At 45.5% G+C, this 20,917-nt stretch overlaps 1 protein-coding gene across 1 annotated transcript in view; it reads right to left on the bottom strand.

Moving 5' to 3' along the window:
- LOC121002302 (ATP-binding cassette sub-family B member 5-like) overlaps window positions 1–20,615 on the bottom strand; it is a 1,125,761-nt gene extending 1,105,146 nt beyond the window's left edge. The window contains exons 1-2 of the mRNA XM_040433700.1: window positions 20,563–20,615; window positions 2,278–2,399 (exon numbers count right to left, since the gene is read on the bottom strand). Coding sequence (XP_040289634.1) covers window positions 2,278–2,366 — 89 coding nt within the window. The 5' untranslated portion in view covers window positions 2,367–2,399; window positions 20,563–20,615. The remainder of the gene's footprint in view (window positions 1–2,277; window positions 2,400–20,562) is intronic.
- Window positions 20,616–20,917: the final 302 nt, after the last annotated feature.

Genomic DNA, 20,917 nt, shown 5'->3' with positions numbered 1-20,917 from the left:
CCCGGCTGCGGGCTGTCTTCTGTACAGGTTTCCCTATCTTTCCACGGTTTGAGTAAATTCACATGGTAAACCTGCTCTGGCTTTCGCCGCCCTGGGTGGTGTACCTTGTAGTTTACATGTCTAGTTTTCTCGAGTAGGGCCCCTGCCACCTAGTGAGGAACTTACTGTCCATGGTCGGCACCAGAACCAAATCCCGATCACCCGGGTTAAAGATCTGGACCCGAGCCTGCCGATTATAGACCCGACTCTGGGATCGTTGAGCTGCCTTCATATGCTCCCTAACAAGAGGCAACACTGTCTCTATCTGATCTTGCATCTGGGTAACGTACTCAATGACACTTTGTGTTGTTGTTCCCACTCCTCTTTGGCCACATCCAAGAGACCGCGAGGGTGTCTGCCTTATAGCAGTTTGAAGGGCGAGAACCCAGTAGAGGCCTGGGGTACCTCTCGCTCTGCAAACATGAGATAGGGCAAAAGGAGGTCCCAGTCCTTCCCATCTTTAGACACCACCCTTTTTAACATATTTTTTAATGTTTGGTTAAACCTTTCTACCAGACTGTCCGTTTGCTAATGATAAACGGACGTCCATAGTTGTTTTATGTGCAGCAACTTACAGAGTTCCCTCATCACCTTCGACCTAAAAGGGGTCCCTTGGTCGGTCAGAACCTTTTTAGGTAGTCCTACTTGCAAAAACATCTCCATTAATTCCTTAGCTATAAGTTTGGCCATGGTATGTTGCAGTGGCACCACCTCCGGGTACTGAGTGGAGTAGTCTAGAATGACTAGGATGTGTTGATGTCCTCTGGCTAACTTCGGTACTGGGCCTATGAGGTCTATAGCTATTCGGTCAAACGGTACTTCGATAATCGTGAGAGGTACTAGAGGACTACGGAAATGTGGCTGGGGGCTAGTTTTCTGACAAGTTGGGCAAGACTTACAAAACTCTTCCACTTCTTTGAATATGCTGGGCCAGTAAAAACTGAGTTTTCTGCAGCCCCAGGTGACCCCGAGAACATGTTGGTGGGCTAACTCTAACACGAGTTTGCGATAAGCCTGGAGCACCACCAACTGTTCAATGGGTTGACCCCGCAACTGGTTTACTCGATACAACATATTCTGCTGAACCACAAAATGGGGGACAATCGACTCTGCCCAAGCTTGTTGTGGTTCACCATCTACTATTAATACATTTTCCCAGGCTTGGGATAGGGTGGACTCCCGGTGTTGTGCAGTACCAAAATTATCCCTGGAGACATTGAGGTCTGCCAGCTCAGACCCTGGAGGCAAGTCCTCCACGTCTCCCACCATTACACTCAGTGGGGTTGTCTCCCCCTCTTAAACTGAAGTGGCGGTCACCCCTACCGCTGGCACTTCGGACTCGGGTTCCCAGGGTTCGGGCCTCCCCCCGGAGCAAGGCCACTCTGCTGGAGTTAACCCTGTCTCATGGGTATCAGTCACTTTTGTAGCAGGCCACAGTGCCGGGAAACCAGGGAAGTCTCTCCCTATTATAAGTTCATAGTGTAAGTTTGTGGCAACTGCTATTTCGTGAGTCCACCTGCCCCCCCCTGTGGTTAGAGACACCAGGGCGGTGGGAAAGTCTTTTAAGTCCCCATGAATGCACATGACCCAGACTTTCCGGCCAGTATACTCAGCGGACCGTACCAGGGGAGCCCTTACTAGGGGCACCAGACTCCCTGAGTCCAGTAGGGCCTCCGCTGGAGTGTCTCCCACTTCCACCTGGCACAATTTATTTTGAGTTTCTGGGGTACCCACTGCACACAGCTTCCTGGCATATAACGACTGACGGAAGCCATAGTTCATGTCCATGGGTTCCACCTGATATGGACAGTCAGCTCGTACATGGCCAGGCTCCCGACACCGCCAGCAGACTATCGGAGCCGGGTCCATAGGGGGTACATCCCTGGCGGGTTTTGTTGGTTTTAATTCACACCATGCGGCAATTTTGCCTCAAAGAGTCCTTGCTGATAGCAGCACCAATCTGTTTTCACGCCAAACTGGTAGCAAGTCTTCATCCAGACACAAGGCTCCCAGATCCCAACACAGAGACCTCGCTTCTGAGCCCAGCTGCCTATTTAAGGATAGCCAGGTGCTGCCGAAACATGGACCGCCACTTAAAATCCGGTCCGTTATTTGACCTTACCTGGCTGTAAATCAGCCCAGCAGCACATTCTGGGAGGAAAATACCTGCCTTGCCAGACAAAACCTTTTATTGTGTCACAACAGCAATATAATTGTTGTCAGTTGCGGGTACAGTACCTGCTGGTGTCTTCTGCTTCTTCCAGTAAAATTTCTGTGTTAGGATTGTTATTATTCACTTTTGTGTCAGGGTCTTTTATGTCGACCATGATTTCACTCAAGTTGTGCAGCCAAGAAAACCACTATATAGAATAAGGGAAAATAGAAGATGTGGTTATCTATGATTGGTAAGATAATATTGCACTATTTGCTAAAAGACCAATAAAATGTTCGCGAACCGCAAGTTTGCGGCGGGTCCCATTCATTTTAATGGCAGGCGAACCTGAAAAACCTTCAGCTCATATTTGCAGCCAAGAAATAATTACTAGAAGTGCACAAATAGTCCCACAACATTGACAGTGACATACTAGATGTATTATTCGAATTTGCGATCTCCATTCATTTATTTTTTCAATGCGAAATATCAGCAATATAATTTTCGCGTACGCGCATGCGCAAATGCACTATACAGTACCCAAATGCACTATAAAGAAAGTATATTGGTATATAACACCCCACTTCAATCAGTTTTTTTGGGGGACGACTGGTATATCACACCAGTAGAAATTATTTGTTCCAATAACGCTTGTCCCTCTATATACCTGCAGTATCGCAGCAGAACCGCACACCACTGCCGCACAAAACAAATGCACTATAATATACTTTCTAACATAGAAAGTATATTATAACATTGTACAAGGAAGGCAATCCATTAGAATATACATGAAGATAAAACATAACCTTTAATAATGTTACTATGAGGGTCCATTCACACGTCCGTAAGTGTTTTACGGATCCGCAAAACACGGACACCGGCAAAGTGCATTACGCAATTTCTGGACCGCACATCGCCAGCACTATAATAGAAAATGCCTAATCTTGTCTGCAATTGCAGACAAGAATAGGACATGTTCTATTTATTTGCGGAAACGGAAGCACAGATGCGGAAGCGCGGATGCGGACAGCACATTCTGGCCCATTGAAAATGAATGGGTCTGCACCCGTTCCGCAAAATTGCGGAACGGATGCGAACCCATTTTGCGGACATGTGAATGGAAAAGATATCCCTCAAAATGAAAATAAATGAAATTATTAAAGTTAACCAAAAAGCATAGATATGGTAAGCAATAACAAGTGCTTGGCGGCACTAAATCAGAAACCATATGTCCTAGCACAATCCGGGGGGTTCCAGTGCACATCGATGAATCCAGGAGGGAAAGCAAAAAAACATCCATCCCTGGGCTAGATGATGATGTGGTATTGAAGGACAGGGTGGGCAAAGAACTGTCCCTGATATTGCCTTACAGGGGGGAATGCTATTCTGGCCCTGATAGTCTGACCACAGACCACCCGTCCTGATAAGAGCGACCCCACCCGGAACCCTTACCCTATATAAAAATGGCCCTAGTAAGCCCCTAGCCCCTAGGCCCCTGACTTCCAGGTGATCACTATATAGATCTATGTGTTTTTGACTCATTATAAAAGTATATTATAAGTATATCGCACCCCTCTGTGTATCACACATATCGATAGCACACCTATACTAGTGCTTAAAATGACTTTTGTGGCCCTATTAGCTAGCGTTTTCTGTCCCTAACAGCCTGTCCCTGCTCCACACAGCAACCTCTCCCTACACTGGCAAAACACTGAATGTAAAATGGCGGCCAGAACAGGTTTATTTATAAGGTAGGGGGTATGTCCATGTGCTGAAATGTCTCAATTGGCTGTCCTGTACCACCTGGTGGATATGTCATGGGTCAAAGTTCTTCACAATGTAAAAGAATATGGCGGGCACAAATTTCTCCATATGTTCGCATGTTCGGCGAATCGCGAACACACAAAGTTCGCCGCGAAACGACCGCAAGGCCATCTCTAGTCAGTACAAGACATCCCTTAGTGTACAAGCCCTTAGTGTACTGGTGAGGAACAACTCAATCATCAGAGATCCTTTAAATAAAAAAATATCATGATACAGTAATATGAATGAAATTAGCAGCTTTGTGTGGCAGGACATAGTCATAAAAAATGAAATTAGGAAAATTAAGAAAACAAATCAGAAAAGGTATAATTTGTTCCAATGTCTGAAAAAAAGAAGCTCCACAACCCATTCCAAAAGGATCCCTCCCTCCCTGCAAGGCCACAAACTAAACAGGAAATGAGAATAAATTGACTTCCTGAAAATTCCCCCCACCCACCCTTTTTGGTATTAAATAAAATTAATAATTTGCAACCGTATGGTACGTCTCAAAATAGGGGTAATTGCAGAGGCTTGGTTGTGATGGGCAACTGGGCAGTAAATTCGGGTGTCCCTCCTCCTTCCGTGTTTGCTACACACCCAGCACCGTTTCTGAGGATATGTCTTGCTGGCAGTGGCAGGGATGGGGTGAGGAAAGTGGCGTTCTGAAAGCCTTCGAACATCCTCAGATTCAAGGGCTTGCCCAGGTGTGGGGGACTGAAACAGGAGACTCTCGACCACCTTTTCCTGGAACTCAAGGAAGTTGAGGGTTCCTTGAGCCTTTTTAAATATAACAAAACTATTATAGATAGCAATCTCAATGAGGTAGATTGCTATCTTTTTATACCAGGCCCTGTTTTTTTTGCTTCACCAGGTAGGGTTGAAGCGCCTGGTCTGAGAGGTCTACACCTCCCATAAATTTATTATAGTCTGTCACACAGACCGGTTTGTATTTGTCAGCAGTAGCCCCATCTCCCTAACTGCTACTGTGGGGTCTGCGTGCATGGTGGTCAGCATGTAGACATCCTTCCTGTCCTTCCACTTCACTGCAAGCAGCTGGTCACTTGCAAGGGCGAAGGATGCTCCTTTCTCCAAACGCTTGGACACCAGCAGTTGTGGGTATCCCACTCTATTTTTACGGACTGTCCCACAAGCCCCTGTGTTTGCAGCATGGAGGAATTGAAAAAGGGGTATGCTGCTATAAAAATTATCTGTGTACACGTGGTAACCTTTGTGTAGGAATGGCGCCAATAGATCCCCACACAATTTTTCCCGATGTTCCAATATTTTCGGGGCAGCCTGGGGGGTTAAGTTGGGAGTCTCTGCCCTAATATACAGACAGACCGCAGGTGTAGCCAGTTGTGCTCTCGCACACCTTATATAATTTTACCCCATATCTGGCACGCTTGGAGGGAATAAACTGACGGAAGGAAAGGCGGCCTTTAAAACTAAAAAGGGATTCATCTACGGACAGATTTTTATCGGGGGTATATAATTTTAAGAATAAATCCCTAAAGAGGGAAATAAGGGGTCTCAATTTATTTAGGCGGTCGTAGGCTGGGTCAGTTCTGTGGGGGACTTGGGAACTGTCAGAAAAATGCATGAACCGCATTAGGGCTTCATAGCGGTTTCCGGACATAACTGCTGCGAACACAGGGACAGATGACTTTTTTACAATGCCCATGTCCAGGGTAAGCTCCAAAAATTTTTTAATTTCAGGGACACTTGTGGGGGTCAACCGTCTTATATAGATAGACGTGGGCTTTTGTACAGCAAACTGTGTGGCGTACAGATTAGCTTGCTGCACAATTAATTCCAGGACTTTATCGTCCACAAATAAATGAAAAAAATCATAAGGGGTAAAATTGGTGATGATCACATTAATTTGGTGAGTAGATAAAAATTGGGGTACTTGGGGGGAAAATGAAGTAGCAGGAACCCACGTAGTAGAAGTGATGGGACCGCTGGGTGGAGAATGAGATGAGGTGGCTGCTTCTACCACCATAAGGCTATGGGGTCTGGGGATGGAAGTGGGACTAGAGTCCCCGCTATCAGAAAATATTTCCGCCTCTGAAGCAGTGTCAGATTCAGAGTTATCAGAGCATAGAAATTCATATGCCTGATCTGCACTGAATAATCTTTGAGCCATTTTTTTTTCATAAAGCGCTCAGAAAGAAAAATATATATATACACTGCGTGCAGAATTATTAGGCAAATGAGTATTTTGACCACATCATCCCCTTTATGCATGTTGTCTTACTCCAAGCTGTATAGGCTCGAAAGCCTACTACCAATTAAGCATATTAGATGATGTGCATCTCTGTAATGAGAAGGGGTGTGGTCTAATGACATCAACACCCTATATTAGGTGTGCATAATTATTAGGCAACTTCCTTTCCTTTGGCAAAATGGGTCAAAAGAAGGACTTGACAGGCTCAGAAAAGTCAAAAATAGTGAGATATCTTGCAGAGGGATGCAGCACTCTTAAAATTGCAAAGCTTCTGAAGCGTGATCATCGAACAATCAAGCGTTTCATTCAAAATAGTCAACAGGGTCGCAAGAAGCGTGTGGAAAAACCAAGGCGCAAAATAACTGCCCATGAACTGAGAAAAGTCAAGCGTGCAGCTGCCAAGATGCCACTTGCCACCAGTTTGGCCATATTTCAGAGCTCCACCATCACTGGAGTGCCCAAAAGCACAAGGTGTGCAATACTCAGACACATGGCCAAGGTAAGAAAGGCTGAAAGACGACCACCACTGAACAAGACACACAAGCTGAAACGTCAAGACTGGGCCAAGAAATATCTCAAGACTGATTTTTCTAAGGTTTTATGGACTGATGAAATGAGAGTGAGTCTTGATGGGCCAGATGGATGGGCCCGTGGCTGGATTGGTAAAGGGCAGAGAGCTCCAGTCCGACTCAGACGCCAGCAAGGTGGAGGTGGAGTACTGGTTTGGGCTGGTATCATCAAAGATGAGCTTGTGGGGCCTTTTCGGGTTGAGGATGGAGTCAAGCTCAACTCCCAGTCCTACTGCCAGTTTCTGGAAGACACCTTCTTCAAGCAGTGGTACAGGAAGAAGTCTGCATCCTTCAAGAAAAACATGATTTTCATGCAGGACAATGCTCCATCACACGCGTCCAAGTACTCCACAGCGTGGCTGGCAAGAAAGGGTATAAAAGAAGAAAATCTAATGACATGGCCTCCTTGTTCACCTGATCTGAACCCCATTGAGAACCTGTGGTCCATCATCAAATGTGAGATTTACAAGGAGGGAAAACAGTACACCTCTCTGAACAGTGTCTGGGAGGCTGTGGTTGCTGCTGCACGCAATGTTGATGGTGAACAGATCAAAACACTGACAGAATCCATGGATGGCAGGCTTTTGAGTGTCCTTGCAAAGAAAGGTGGCTATATTGGTCACTGATTTGTTTTTGTTTTGTTTTTGAATGTCAGAAATGTATATTTGTGAATGTTGAGATGTTATATTGGTTTCACTGGTAAAAATAAATAATTGAAATGGGTATATATTTGTTTTTTGTTAAGTTGCCTAATAATTATCCACAGTAATAGTCACCTGCACAAACAGATATCCCCCTAAAATAGCTAAAACTAAAAACAAACTAAAAACTACTTCCAAAAATATTCAGCTTTGATATTAATGAGTTTTTTGGGTTCATTGAGAACATGGTTGTTGTTCAATAATAAAATTAATCCTCAAAAATACAACTTGCCTAATAATTCTGCACTCCCTGTATATCCCACCCTAAAAATGATAAATGTTAAATTAATGAAAATAACTGACCGTCCCTAATAGACGCCTAATGCCGGAAACCAAATGACGGACACCCACTGACCGTCAGTAACAGATGGACACAGGGTCCCTAATGAAAATAACTGACCGTCCTAATAACGGACGTCTAATGACAGACTCCCACTGACTGCCAGTTACGGACTGACAGTTTATAAATAGATTTTTCTTTTTTTTTTAACAGTAAATCGCACAGCCAGGACAGAAGTCTGATCTCTCTGTCTCCTCACAGAACAACTGTACTGAGGGGAAAGAGAAACACAGCCCATGTCCTGGCTGTGTTTAGTAAATATAATGAATGTGACCTCCATGATAGGTTTTATCATGGAGACCACATGATCAGGGACCATTACTATTGGCCCCTGATGGTTACTGTGCTGAAGGCAGATCTTCCGTACAGTAACTAGTGCGCATGTCTGCGCCATTTTGTAATTGTATTTTTTATTTTATTAGGGAAGGGGGCTCCTGCCCTTTATTAAAAACATTGGGGGCCATATTGCCCCACACCGGGTGCTGCAGGACCCGATTGCTCCATAAATAATTACACTCTCTCCTGAGGAGAGAGAACCAGTGCATGGGCGGCGGCAGCCGGCAAATAGTGTGCGCATGCGCCGGGCAGCCGCCATCTTTGTTGAGGTACTGGGAGGAGGGAGAAAGTTTACTGCCGGCAGCTCTGCTGCCAGTATTTTTGGTGATCACCGTGATACAGTGTATCACGGCAATAACGTGATCAGAGACCGCTTGTCACAGTCTCTGAACACTGCCCTGAGCCCTCAGCTATCTCCGGTAGCTGCGGGCAAGGAGCTCCAGCGCTTGATTTAAGTGCTAACTTGGGCTGAAGCGCTGCCGTAAAAAGGTGGTGCTCCAGTCCAAGGCCCCTTGGTTACCGCCGTAAAAACACGTATGGGTGGTCACTAAGGGGTTAAGATATGGAGCAGGGGGCTTAGGAAGTAATATTCAGAGGGTCATGTGCGGTCGCTGGCTGGGTACATGAGTACCTGATTCTCAAAGCATTAATTACCTCTGAGAGCTCTTTATGTACCTGGCCAGCGGCAGAGAGGGGGGCTTGGGTGGCCCCCTGGTCATCGGCCCACCAGGAAATTTCCCTGTAAGGTCTATGGCCAATCCGCCCCTGCATTCAGGTGTCACATAATTCACCACTAAATCTGGTTCCTATCCCATATAATAGTCTGACAAATGAGAAAGCCAGAAGTGAGTCAAATAAAGGACTGTTCCCCTTGCTTCACTTTTTTTATGGACTGTGCTGAGAAAATGTTGACTTTAGGTACCTTGGAAGACGCCATTGTCAGCAAAAGTATATAATTATCAAATGTACAAAATCTATAAAAGAGCATTTCATAAAGAACCTTTTTTTAGCCACCTCTAAAAGGAAGGTAATTATAGACACGGAAGGACAGCTTCTCACTGTTTCTTTTGGTCTTAATGGACAGACTTTCTTCTCCATATCTTGCATGAGAGATATGTGTCCAGACTGTGGCAGATGAACGGTAGTCTGAAGTAAGAGTTGTTCTTCTTCTAGATTTCAGAATAGTGGATGATTACTGATCTTATAAGGAGTCACTGAGGGGAAAGTTTGATCCTGACATATGAAAAGGAGTCTATTCTACTTAAAGTTGATGTAAAAACTAAACAGTTTTCATTCCGTAGAAGAAAAGTTAAGGTTCAACACCTCAGATTAAGGACTGTATTAGATGATACCATCGAGCAGGAGATTGTTGGGAGAGGAACACCTGCTCGCTAGTGGAGGAGACCACTGCTATTTCAAATAGCGATCTCCTCTAGAGTATGGAGAGGAGCATTGTTATGCCATCGTTCGTCCCCATGCTGTCTAGTTGTTTGCCGGCAGCAGATCATGATTACATAGCACGATCTGCCATCAGCAAACAATTATTTTTAAGCAAGCCTAAAAATTTTAATTGCCTGATAAACAAACGTATGCTCATTCATTGGGTAATCGGAGGCAGTATTAGACTGCCAGATCATTGCTAAGGAGCGTTCCTGCGAACGCTCGGTAATGATGAACAGGCTTACAATCGGACAGTGTAATACAGGCTCAATGGAGGTTCTCTTTGAGATCCAAGATATATCAGATTAACTTTAGAAGTTGATATACATTAAATGCTTGCCTAATGTTGTGTATTACGCAGCTATGCAACCCCACATGCAGCGAGCTGTGTACACTGCGTGTTCTGATAGCTTTCTTTTGGCCAAATATTACTTTTATAACAACTTGTTCCACAGTAGATGTTCTGAAACATCAGACCTGATGTGCTAGTCTTCGTTACCCATGTGCACAGCTGAGACTTTGGCGCCCATGGCTGTGTCACTGGTTCACCAGTTGTTCTTTAACAGACCACTTTAGGTAAGTGTAACCACTGTATATTACTGCTCAACAAGACCTACCTGGGGATACTCTGATACAATCATCTATCGTTCACTTTAAATCCCTTTTTTTTTTCTGTTCTGGTGACAACTAAAAGGGGATGAGAGGGTTTAACCAGCATCTAACCTGGTTCACGACCCTACCCCCTGATGGCCTCCTTCTGGCCCTCAAGTACTCCACGAGACCCCCCGCCCGGTGGATCCCGGCTGTCCGCCGTCATGAAAAAGGATCGCTTTAACATCGGGCGCCCTGTGGAGCTTTCATCTCTCTGTGTTTTATGCTGGTTATTGCATTTAACTTTCTTTTTCTTTATTTGCAGATGTTTTGTTCATTTTGTCTGTGTCCTCCCTTCTCCCACTGTGTCCTTCCCTCCTTCTTCCACGCTCGACTGGTCTACAACTGTTGATATGCAATGTACCCAACTACCGCCCGGGGATGGCTGAAGTCATAGTTTCTTCTTTCAACGTTAGAGGTCTCAATGAGCCATGCAAGAGATCACAAATCCTATCTCTACTGCAGAAAGACAAAGTCTCCATAGCATTCTTTCAAGAGACCCACTTCCGGTCGGGTAAGATACCTAACCTACCACCCAAAAAATTCTCGCAATGGTACCACAGCACACATAGCTCGGCTAGCAGAGGTGTTAGCATAGCTATTCACAAACAACTACCCTTCGTAGTCTCGGCTTCTTCCTCAGACCCGGATGGTCGGTACTTGTTTGTGAAGGGCGCAATAGCTGACACCCAGATCACACTAGCTAACGTTTATGCTCCAAATAGGGGACAGGTCCAATGGCTGATTCAGACCCTCACGCTCCTATCCTCCTTCAAAGAAGGCATTGTCATTTTAGGGGGAGATTTTAATGTATCCCTAGATCCTAGCTTAGACTCCTCCTCCGGGAAATCGGCTATTACACACGTACGTCTAAGGCGTTTGAAACTAGCCTTGAAAAAATTAGGTGTGTTTGACACATGGCGCACTCTAAACCCCTCTGGTAGGGATTATACCTTCTTCTCCCATGCCAAGTCCTCATACCATAGACTAGACCACTTCTTCTTATCCTCAAATCATGCCCAACTGCTCCTGCGTGCTAAAATAGGTAATATTACTCTGTCGGATCACTCCCCAATTTTTATACATTTCACCTTGACTACTCTTCCAAAAAGGGAATGGAATTGGCGCCTCAATGACACCCTCATTTTAGACCAAGCCAACTCCCAGAAACTAGCTTCCTCACTGACCGAGTTCTTCCAGCGGAATAATGCAGGCCTTACACCTCCCTCACCACCGATTGTATGGGAAACCCATAAAGCGGTGATCCGTGGTGAACTTATCGCCCTCGGCTCCCATGTTAAAAAGCAGCGCTCTCAAGCCATTGCCACCCTTATGTCCCAAATTCAGTCGCTCGAACTTACGCACAAACAATCACAGGCACTTAGCTGTGCCACTGAACTTAGTGATGCAAGAACTAAGCTTAAGAACTTACTAAATGTAACATCGGCCAAGCTGCTCCTACGCTCCAGATTTAAATCGTACGCTCATGGCGATAAAGGGAACAAACTTATGGCAGCGCTAGTTAAAAAACACTACTCTGACTCTTTTATCTCTGCTATCAAAGATGCTAAAGGAACCCACCTGAAGTCCACTCTTGACATTGCGAAGGCCTTTAGTACCTTTTATACGGAGCTCTATAATCTTCCACCCCCCTCGAGTCAGTCGTCTAATACCCTCACGGACGCCACGGAAAAATTCCTCTCCTCCCTACATCTCCCTAATATCACCCAGTCCCAGGCAACCCAGCTAGTAGCCCCAATAACAGATTCTGAAGCGCGGAAAGTACTGGCCTCTATTCCCTCAGGGAAGAGCCCTGGACCTGACGGCTTCTCCATTACGTACTATAAAAATTTTCAAGATATCCTAGTCCCCCACTTCCGCTCCATGTGTAATCACCTTCTGAACGGAGGTCAACTTTCCCCCCAATCGCTTTCGGCCCACATTACGATTATTCATAAAGAGAACAAAGATCCCCTAAATTGTGGTAGTTATCGCCCAATCTCCCTCCTTAATACGGACGTAAAATGGTGGGCTAAGATCTTGGCTCAGCGGATCCAGCAGATTATCCCCGATATCATCCATAGGGAGCAGGTTGGGTTTGTCTCTGGCAGACAGGGGAACGAAAATACAGTCCGCCTCCTCCACCTCATGAATTGGGCGCGGAGCACTTCAACTCCGCTAGCCTTGCTCAGCACAGACGCGGAAAAGGCCTTCGACAGGGTCAGTTGGCAGTATATGTCTGCGGCACTGTCGAAATTTGGCTTCCCCGATCAGTTTATCGCGGCTATTTTCTCTTTATACTCGTCCCCTTCTGCCAGAGTCAAGGTCAACGGCACTCTTTCACCAGCCTTTGCCATATCCAATGGCACTAGGCAGGGATGCCCCCTCTCCCCGTCTCTTTTTGTCATAGTAATGGAAACCCTGCTATGCAAGATCAGACAAGACCCTGACATTGAGGGTATCAAGATGGGTTCTTGTATGCATACCACCGCAGCATTTGCCTATGATCTGCTAATTATGACCACCAACCCCACGATTTCTTTCCCACGGCTCCATTCTCTGTTCGAGGAGTTCGGATGGATCTCTAATTTCAAAATTAATTATAGCAAATCCATGGCCCTGAATGTTTCATGCAAATCCTATATAGTCAAGAACCTCAAACGCACCACCTCCTTTGCTTGGGTCCCCCGTGATATTACGTTCTTAGGGATACGAATCTCAGCTAACCAAGATGACCTATTTAATCTTAACTACAGCCCCCTACTCAAAGATATTAGAACACATCTACAGTCCCTTAAACTCTCCTTCATCTCTTGGATAGGCAGGAAGAACTTCCTTAAAGCCTTCATTGTACCCAAGCTTCTATATTTAATACAAACACTACCAATTTGGCTCCCTCGCTCCTTTTTTGTGGAGATACACCGTATGTTCTCTTTGTTCATGTGGGCGGGCAAATCCTCTAGGATAGCTTACTCAATATTGACAAGAGAAAAGAGATTTGGGGGCTTATTATCCATCCAAACATCCAAACTTATTATACAGCGTCGCTCCTGAACAGGTGCTTTTCTCTCCTCTCCCGCCAACCCCCGAATATTTGCGTACAACTTGAGCGTGCTCTTATCACCTACAAAGAAGGACTTATTCTATGGGGAATCCGCACATGCACCCCGAATAACGCATATGCCTCTCCCATTTGGAAAGGCATGTTGGTGGAATGGGCCAAACTATTGTCACAAGCAGACAGCTGAGAAGTTCTGACAGGAGCCGTTCAGATCCTCCCCCTTGAGTTTCTTTGTTTTGGTTTCTGTTCCTCACCTCGTTAGGCTATCTCAGCTGTCATGCAGTCAGACTCATTACCTCCCTTTATATTCTCCCCCATAAGGTAGTTGGGTGTGGCTGATACAACTTCCTGGAATGAGTGTGCATGCTGTCTTCAGCTCCCAGCTCCCAACTACCAGTTCTCAGTTCGTCTGCAGATAAGTGTTGTTTTAGTATTTATGATTTTCTGTTGTCTGGATCCAGGTGACCCTGACTCCCTCCGTGGCTGTGTAGGGAGCCGGTGGTCGTGTCCCCTCACTATTGTAGGGCCTTCAGGTTCAGATAGCCGAGGTACGTGGATATGCGCCCATTCACCTTTAGAGTGGTCGCATAGGCTGAGCAATAAGGGAGAGCGGCAGGTCGATTGCAGGGGTCTCCCTTTTTGTTCCTTAGTTGTGGATCCAGTGAGTCATCGTATGTTATTTGTATCATCTTGTTTCCTGTACACCATCCGTGACATTATCAGCCAACAAAACCGTCTAGCATGGATCCGGTTTCACTTTTGGCTGAACGCTTTCAGGGTCTTGCTTTGGAGGTAGCTGATCTCCGTAAGACTTTTTCTCAGTTTCAAGTGACCGGTTCAGCTTGCGTTCATGGAGTTTGTGCTGAGCCTAAGATTTCGCTCCCGGATACGTTTTCCGGGGGTAGTGAGAATTTTGTACGTTTTAGAGAGGCCTGCAAACTCCATTTTCGCCTTCTTCCCCATTCTTCCGGTGATGAAGAACGAAGGGTGGGCATCATTATATCGCTGCTCAGGGGTAATGCTCAGTCCTGGGCCTTTTCGCTGCCGGAGAGGGCACAACCCCTCCGTTCAGTGGGTGAATTCTTTTTAGCCCTGGGTCAGATATATGATGATCCGGATCGTATTGCTCTGGCTGAGTCTAGACTACGTCTGTTATGCCAGGGTAAACAATCCGCAGAGATATACTGCTCAGAATTTCGGAGATGGGCAGCAGATACGGGTTGGAATGATGCTGCACTCCGAAGTCAATTTTGTTATGGTCTTTCTGAGGGATTGAAAGATGCATTTGCCTTTCATGAAAGACCTACCTCCTTGAATTCTGCTATTTCTCAGGCTGTTCGTATTGACAGGCGTCTTAGAGAGAGAGGAGAGATCTCTCCTTCCTGTCATACTCAGTCCCGGGACAGTGCAGCAGTCTCTTTCTGTGCGCAGGGGTCTCAGTCGCTGTCAGCCCCTTCTGAGCAGGAGCCCATGCAGCTGGGGTTGATTGCCTCTGACAATAGAGGATTCAGCCCGCAGGGGAGGGTTTGCTTTTGTTGTGGAGGTATAAATCATCTGGCAAATGTTTGTCCCTCTAGGAGATTCAGGCAGTTTTCTGGGAGTAATAAAGAGACAAAAAGGAAGAAATCTTTTAAGAATATTCCGTCTGTTACTATTGGCAGGGTTGAGGCGGAAATTGAAGAATTGTCTTTTGCTTGTAGTTCCCGTTTTGTCCTGCCTGCTAGGGTGGCGCTAGAGAGCAAGAGCATTTTTTGTGAGATTTTTGTGGATAGTGGAGCAGCTGTCAACCTCATTGATAACCAATTTGCAATAACTCATGGTTTCCAGGTTTGCACTTTGCGAAAAAATATTCCTGTTTTTTCTATTGATTCAGCTCCACTTTCTCAGAAATCATTAAAGGGCATAGTTCACAATATCCGTTTAATTGTGAATGATACTCATGTTGAGGATGTGTCATGTTTCGTCCTTAGCGGTTTGCCTACTCCTCTAGTGTTGGGGCTACCCTGGCTCTCTAAACATAACCCCACCATTGATTGGCCAGCGAGGCAAATAAATGGTTGGAGTGACTTTTGCAGAGAGAATTGCCTCATAACATCTATTTCTGAGGTTTCTACTAAAACTGTACCACCTTTCCTCTCTGAATTTTTGGATGTTTTCTCTGAGAGTGGAGTTCAGGATTTGCCTCCGCACAGGGAGTATGATTGCCCTATTGATCTCATCCCAGGTGCCAAGCTGCCTAAATCTCGTTTATACAATCTTTCCCAACCTGAGAGGGTCGCGATGCGTGCTTATATCTCTGAGAGTCTGAGAAAAGGACACATACGACCCTCGAAGTCACCTGTTGCCGCTGGTTTTTTCTTTGTTAAGAAAAAAGATGGTTCTTTAAGACCTTGTCTGGATTTCAGGGAGCTGAACAGTATCACTATTCGTGATCCGTATCCGCTTCCTTTAATCCCAGATTTGTTTAACCAGGTTGTTGGGGCGAAAGTCTTTTCCAAATTAGACCTAAGAGGGGCATACAACCTGGTTAGGGTCAGAGAAGGAGACGAATGGAAGACGGCTTTCAATACCCCTGAGGGCCATTTTGAGAATTTAGTTATGCCTTTTGGTTTGATGAATGCCCCAGCCGTTTTTCAGCATTTCGTCAACAGCATTTTTTATCATTTATTGGGAAAATTTGTATTAGTGTATTTGGATGACATTTTGATTTTTTCTCCTGATTTCAAATCTCATAAGGAACACTTATGTCAGGTCTTACTCATCCTGCGGGAGAATAAATTATACGCGAAACTGGAAAAATGTGTGTTTGCGGTTCCAGAGATCCAATTTCTGGGGTTTCTTGTCTCCGCTTCTGGTTTTCGCATGGACCCCGAGAAGGTCCGCGCTGTGCTTGAGTGGGAGCTTCCTGAGAATCAGAAGGCGCTGATGCGTTTTTTGGGCTTTGCTAATTATTACAGGAAATTTATTTTGAATTATTCCTCTGTTGTTAAACCACTCACGGATATGACCAGAAAGGGGGTAGATTTTTCTTCCTGGTCGGTAGAGGCGCGTAAGGCCTTTTCTGATATCAAGGAGAGTTTTGCTTCCGCTCCCATCCTAGTACAACCTGATGTTTCCTTACCCTTCATAGTTGAGGTTGATGCTTCTGAGGTAGGGGTGGGGGCGGTCTTGTCTCAGGGTTCCTCTCCTGCCAAATGGCAACCGTGTGCCTTTTTCTCAAAGAAGCTCTCCTCCGCAGAGAGAAATTATGATGTGGGAGATAGGGAATTGTTGGCCATCAAGTTGGCTTTTGAGGAATGGCGCCATTGGCTAGAGGGAGCCAGACACCCTATTACCGTGTTTACTGACCATAAAAATCTGGCCTACTTGGAGTCAGCCAAGCGTCTGAACCCGAAACAGGCCAGATGGTCTTTGTTCTTTTCAAGGTTTAATTTTGTTGTTACGTTCCGCCCTGGGGTTAAGAATGTGAAGGCAGATGCCCTGTCACGTTGTTTTCCGGGAGGTGGGAATTTTGAAGACCCGGGTCCCATTTTAGCTGAAGGTGTGGTGGTCTCTGCTCTTTTTCCTGAATTGGAGGCAGAGGTGCAGGCAGCCCAGTCAGAAGCTCCTGATCTTTGTCCTCCTGGGAGGTTGTTTGTGCCTCTCGCTTTGAGACACAAGATTTTTAAAGAACACCATGATACGGTCCTTGCTGGGCACCCGGGGACAAGAGCCACACTGGATCTCATTGCTCGGAGATTCTGGTGGCCTGCGCTTCGTAAGTCGGTTGAGGGTTTTGTGGCAGCTTGCGAGACTTGCGCTCGTGCCAAGGTCCCTCACTCACGGCCATCAGGTCCTCTCCTTCCTTTGCCCATTCCTTCCCGTCCTTGGACACATCTGTCCATGGACTTCATAACGGACTTGCCTCGTTCCTCGGGGAAGTCTGTGATTCTGGTGGTGGTGGACCGTTTTAGCAAAATGGTGCACTTTATCCCTTTTCCCGGTTTGCCCAATGCTAAGACGCTGGCGCAGGCATTTGTTGACCACATTGTCAAATTGCATGGGATTCCTTCTGACATAGTCTCGGATAGGGGCACGCAGTTTGTTTCCAGATTCTGGAAGGCTTTCTGTTCTCGCTTGGGGGTTCGCTTGTCATTCTCTTCTGCTTTCCATCCGCAGTCGAATGGCCAGACAGAGCGTGTCAATCAGAATCTGGAGACATATCTGCGCTGTTTTGTGGCGGAGAATCAGGAGGATTGGTGTTCGTTTTTGTCCCTTGCTGAGTTTGCTTTAAATAACCGTCGTCAGGAGTCCTCTGATAAGTCACCATTTTTTGGTGCATATGGGTTTCATCCGCAGTTTGGGACTTTCTCTGGAGAGGGCTCTTCTGGTTTGCCTGATGAGGACAGATTCTCCTCGTCTTTGTCATCTATTTGGCAAAATATTCAGGATAATCTAAAGAATATGAGTGAGAGATATAAGCGTGTGGCGGATAAGAGACGTATGCCTGGTCCGGACCTGAATGTTGGTGATTTGGTGTGGCTGTCTACCAAGAATATCAAATTGAAGGTTCCCTCCTGGAAGTTGGGTCCTAGGTTTATTGGGCCTTACAAGATCCTGTCTGTCATCAATCCTGTTGCCTACCGTCTTGATCTTCCTCAGACTTGGAAGATCCATAATGTTTTCCATAAGTCCTTATTGAAACCTTATGTTCAACCTATTGTACCCTCACCTTTGCCTCCTCCTCCGATTATGGTTGATGGGAATCTTGAATTTCAGGTTTCTAGGATTGTGGATTCTCGTCTTGTCCGCGGTTCCCTCCAGTACCTCGTTCATTGGGAGGGTTATGGTCCTGAGGAGAGGATGTGGCTCCCAGTGACGGACATTAAGGCCTCTCGCCTCATCAGGGCTTTCCATAGGTCCCATCCTGAGAAGGTGGGCCCTGAGTGTCCGGAGTCCACTCCTAGAGGGAGGGGTACTGTCACAAGCAGACAGCTGAGAAGTTCTGACAGGAGCCGTTCAGATCCTCCCCCTTGAGTTTCTTTGTTTTGGTTTCTGTTCCTCACCTCGTTAGGCTATCTCAGCTGTCATGCAGTCAGACTCATTACCTCCCTTTATATTCTCCCCCATAAGGTAGTTGGGTGTGGCTGATACAACTTCCTGGAATGAGTGTGCATGCTGTCTTCAGCTCCCAGCTCCCAACTACCAGTTCTCAGTTCGTCTGCAGATAAGTGTTGTTTTAGTATTTATGATTTTCTGTTGTCTGGATCCAGGTGACCCTGACTCCCTCCGTGTCTGTGTAGGGAGCCGGTGGTCGTGTCCCCTCACTATTGTAGGGCCTTCAGGTTCAGATAGCCGAGGTACGTGGATATGCGCCCATTCACCTTTAGAGTGGTCGCATAGGCTGAGCAATAAGGGAGAGCGGCAGGTCGATTGCAGGGGTCTCCCTTTTTGTTCCTTAGTTGTGGATCCAGTGAGTCATCGTATGTTATTTGTATCATCTTGTTTCCTGTACACCATCCGTGACAACTATATAAATCCCAAGACCTTAGGTTCCCTAATAGCCACCTTCCCCTGCATCTACTACAGAACTATATTCACCCCGATATACTCAGACCCTCCGGAGTCTGGAGCATACTTTCTGACCTCACCTTACAAGATATTGCTTCTACATCTGGGGACTTGGCATGGGACAAGATCCACGATCTGCCGAAGGTTAAAGCCCTCTCCTTCCTTTCTATTGGGGCATTTGGTCGTGACATTAAAGCCCTTAAGCTACCTCCCCTTACTAATGATACACCTACTTGGCTTGAGAAGAAGCTTTGTGTTCCCGAGTTACCGAAAAAGCCCTTCTCGACACTCTACAGGGAGCTGCTCTCTTCTGCTCCTCCAGCACTGCACTTTGTGTCTGCCTGGGAAAAGGAACTCAAAATCCAATTGACTGAGCCGGAGAAGGCCTTTATCTTAGCTCATTCACATGGCTTCAACCGATGCATCAAAATACAAGAGAATTCTTACAAACTATTGACCCGCTGGTACAAAACACCAGAATTCCTACATAGGCTCAACCCGGATGTTCTGGAGCAGTGCTGGAGGTGTGGAACAGAAGTCGGCTCCTTGTCACACATATGGTGGTCCTGCAGTAAAATACGCCCCTTCTGGTCTCAAATAGAGAACAAAATTAACCAGATATGCGCCTCTGAGGTGCGTTTGGATGCAAAACTAGTTCTCCTCTGGTGTCCCAATGATTCCCTTACTCCTGCCAAGGCTGACCTCCCGACCATGCTTCTTACTGCAGCACGTATGTTGATACCCTTCCTCTGGAAGAATGATTCGCCACCCTCAATGTTGATGTGGACCGAGAAAACAGACCAACTGTTTAGATTTGAGGAGTTAGCCCACTGGGAAACGCGCACACGTTGCAAATTTCTCAAACTGTGGCGACCTTGGGAGAAGTATCGCAACCCCGAGTGAATTGGAAGAACTTCCTCCCCTCCTCTACCCACCCCACTCTACCCCTCTTCCCAATTCCCCACTCTTGTCCGTGTCTTTTTCTTTTGTTTTGTGTTAACTAAATTTGTTTATACTCACTATGTTAGTAGATATGATATGGTCTGTAAGAATATTTGTACCCATTCTACTGCTGCCATTTGCACATGGCTATATACTGATATGTATTTTTGGAACAGACCTTTTGCACTCTCAATAAAAAGAGTTTTGGTTAAAAGGGGATGAGATTGTATCCATCCAGTTTTGCATTAGACGCAATTGCCAATACAAAAGCAAAGGGTACAAAGAACTCCCCTGACTTATCCCTCTTTAAATAGCAATGTGATCCAAGGGAACAGCATCACATGTTCCTCTGTAAATGGATAGACTACAACATTTTGATAACCTACTCCAATTCAAGTGATAGCAAAAGTAGACAGAACTCCCAGGTTAAGGAATCCTAAAACACTACAGTTTCCCCAGTATCAAAGCTGGGCTGAGATCCCAAGACAGATATATCCTATAATTCTGTCTAGTTATCAATAAAAAATGCTCATAGTAACATGAATGTGTTTATTATCAAAATTGCTTTAAAATTTGGTACCCATTAGATTGGTAACACTAGATTAATTAATATCTTTAATGGTATTAATTGATAGTATAATAATCAAATGCATACAGAACAATTTAAAACATTTGTTATAAGGTAGACTTTATCACAGTGAGTATGTAACATATCCTAATAAATTAACATGTTAAACATTCGTTTACTGACCTGATTCTAGGAAAGAGGAGTGTCAGAGAAAGTTTCTACCAAATTGCTGCTTTATATGCAAGCACTGCAAGTGAGGCTTCAACTACTCGTCATATAATGTAATGATTAAACATGCTGCCGTGTGTAAAGGCCATCATTGTGCAATCAGAATGAAATTCTCTGGCTACACAATTAGGAATGAGTCACTGTCTGATCTGACACAATTTGGGGATCTGATCAACATTGGTTTGTGTTTCACGTTTTCTCTATCCCTGGGACCAGAAAATGGACTCTTTATCAAGCCGTTCATTAGGTATAACAGGCTTTCTATTTTCATCATTTTATTTTCTGTAACTGTTTGCTTATATGTCCTTTG

This window comes from Bufo bufo, chromosome 5 (genome assembly GCF_905171765.1).
Source record: "Bufo bufo chromosome 5, aBufBuf1.1, whole genome shotgun sequence".
Taxonomy (NCBI): Eukaryota; Metazoa; Chordata; class Amphibia; order Anura; family Bufonidae; genus Bufo; species Bufo bufo.
This window is presented reverse-complemented; position numbering and strand designations above follow the sequence as displayed.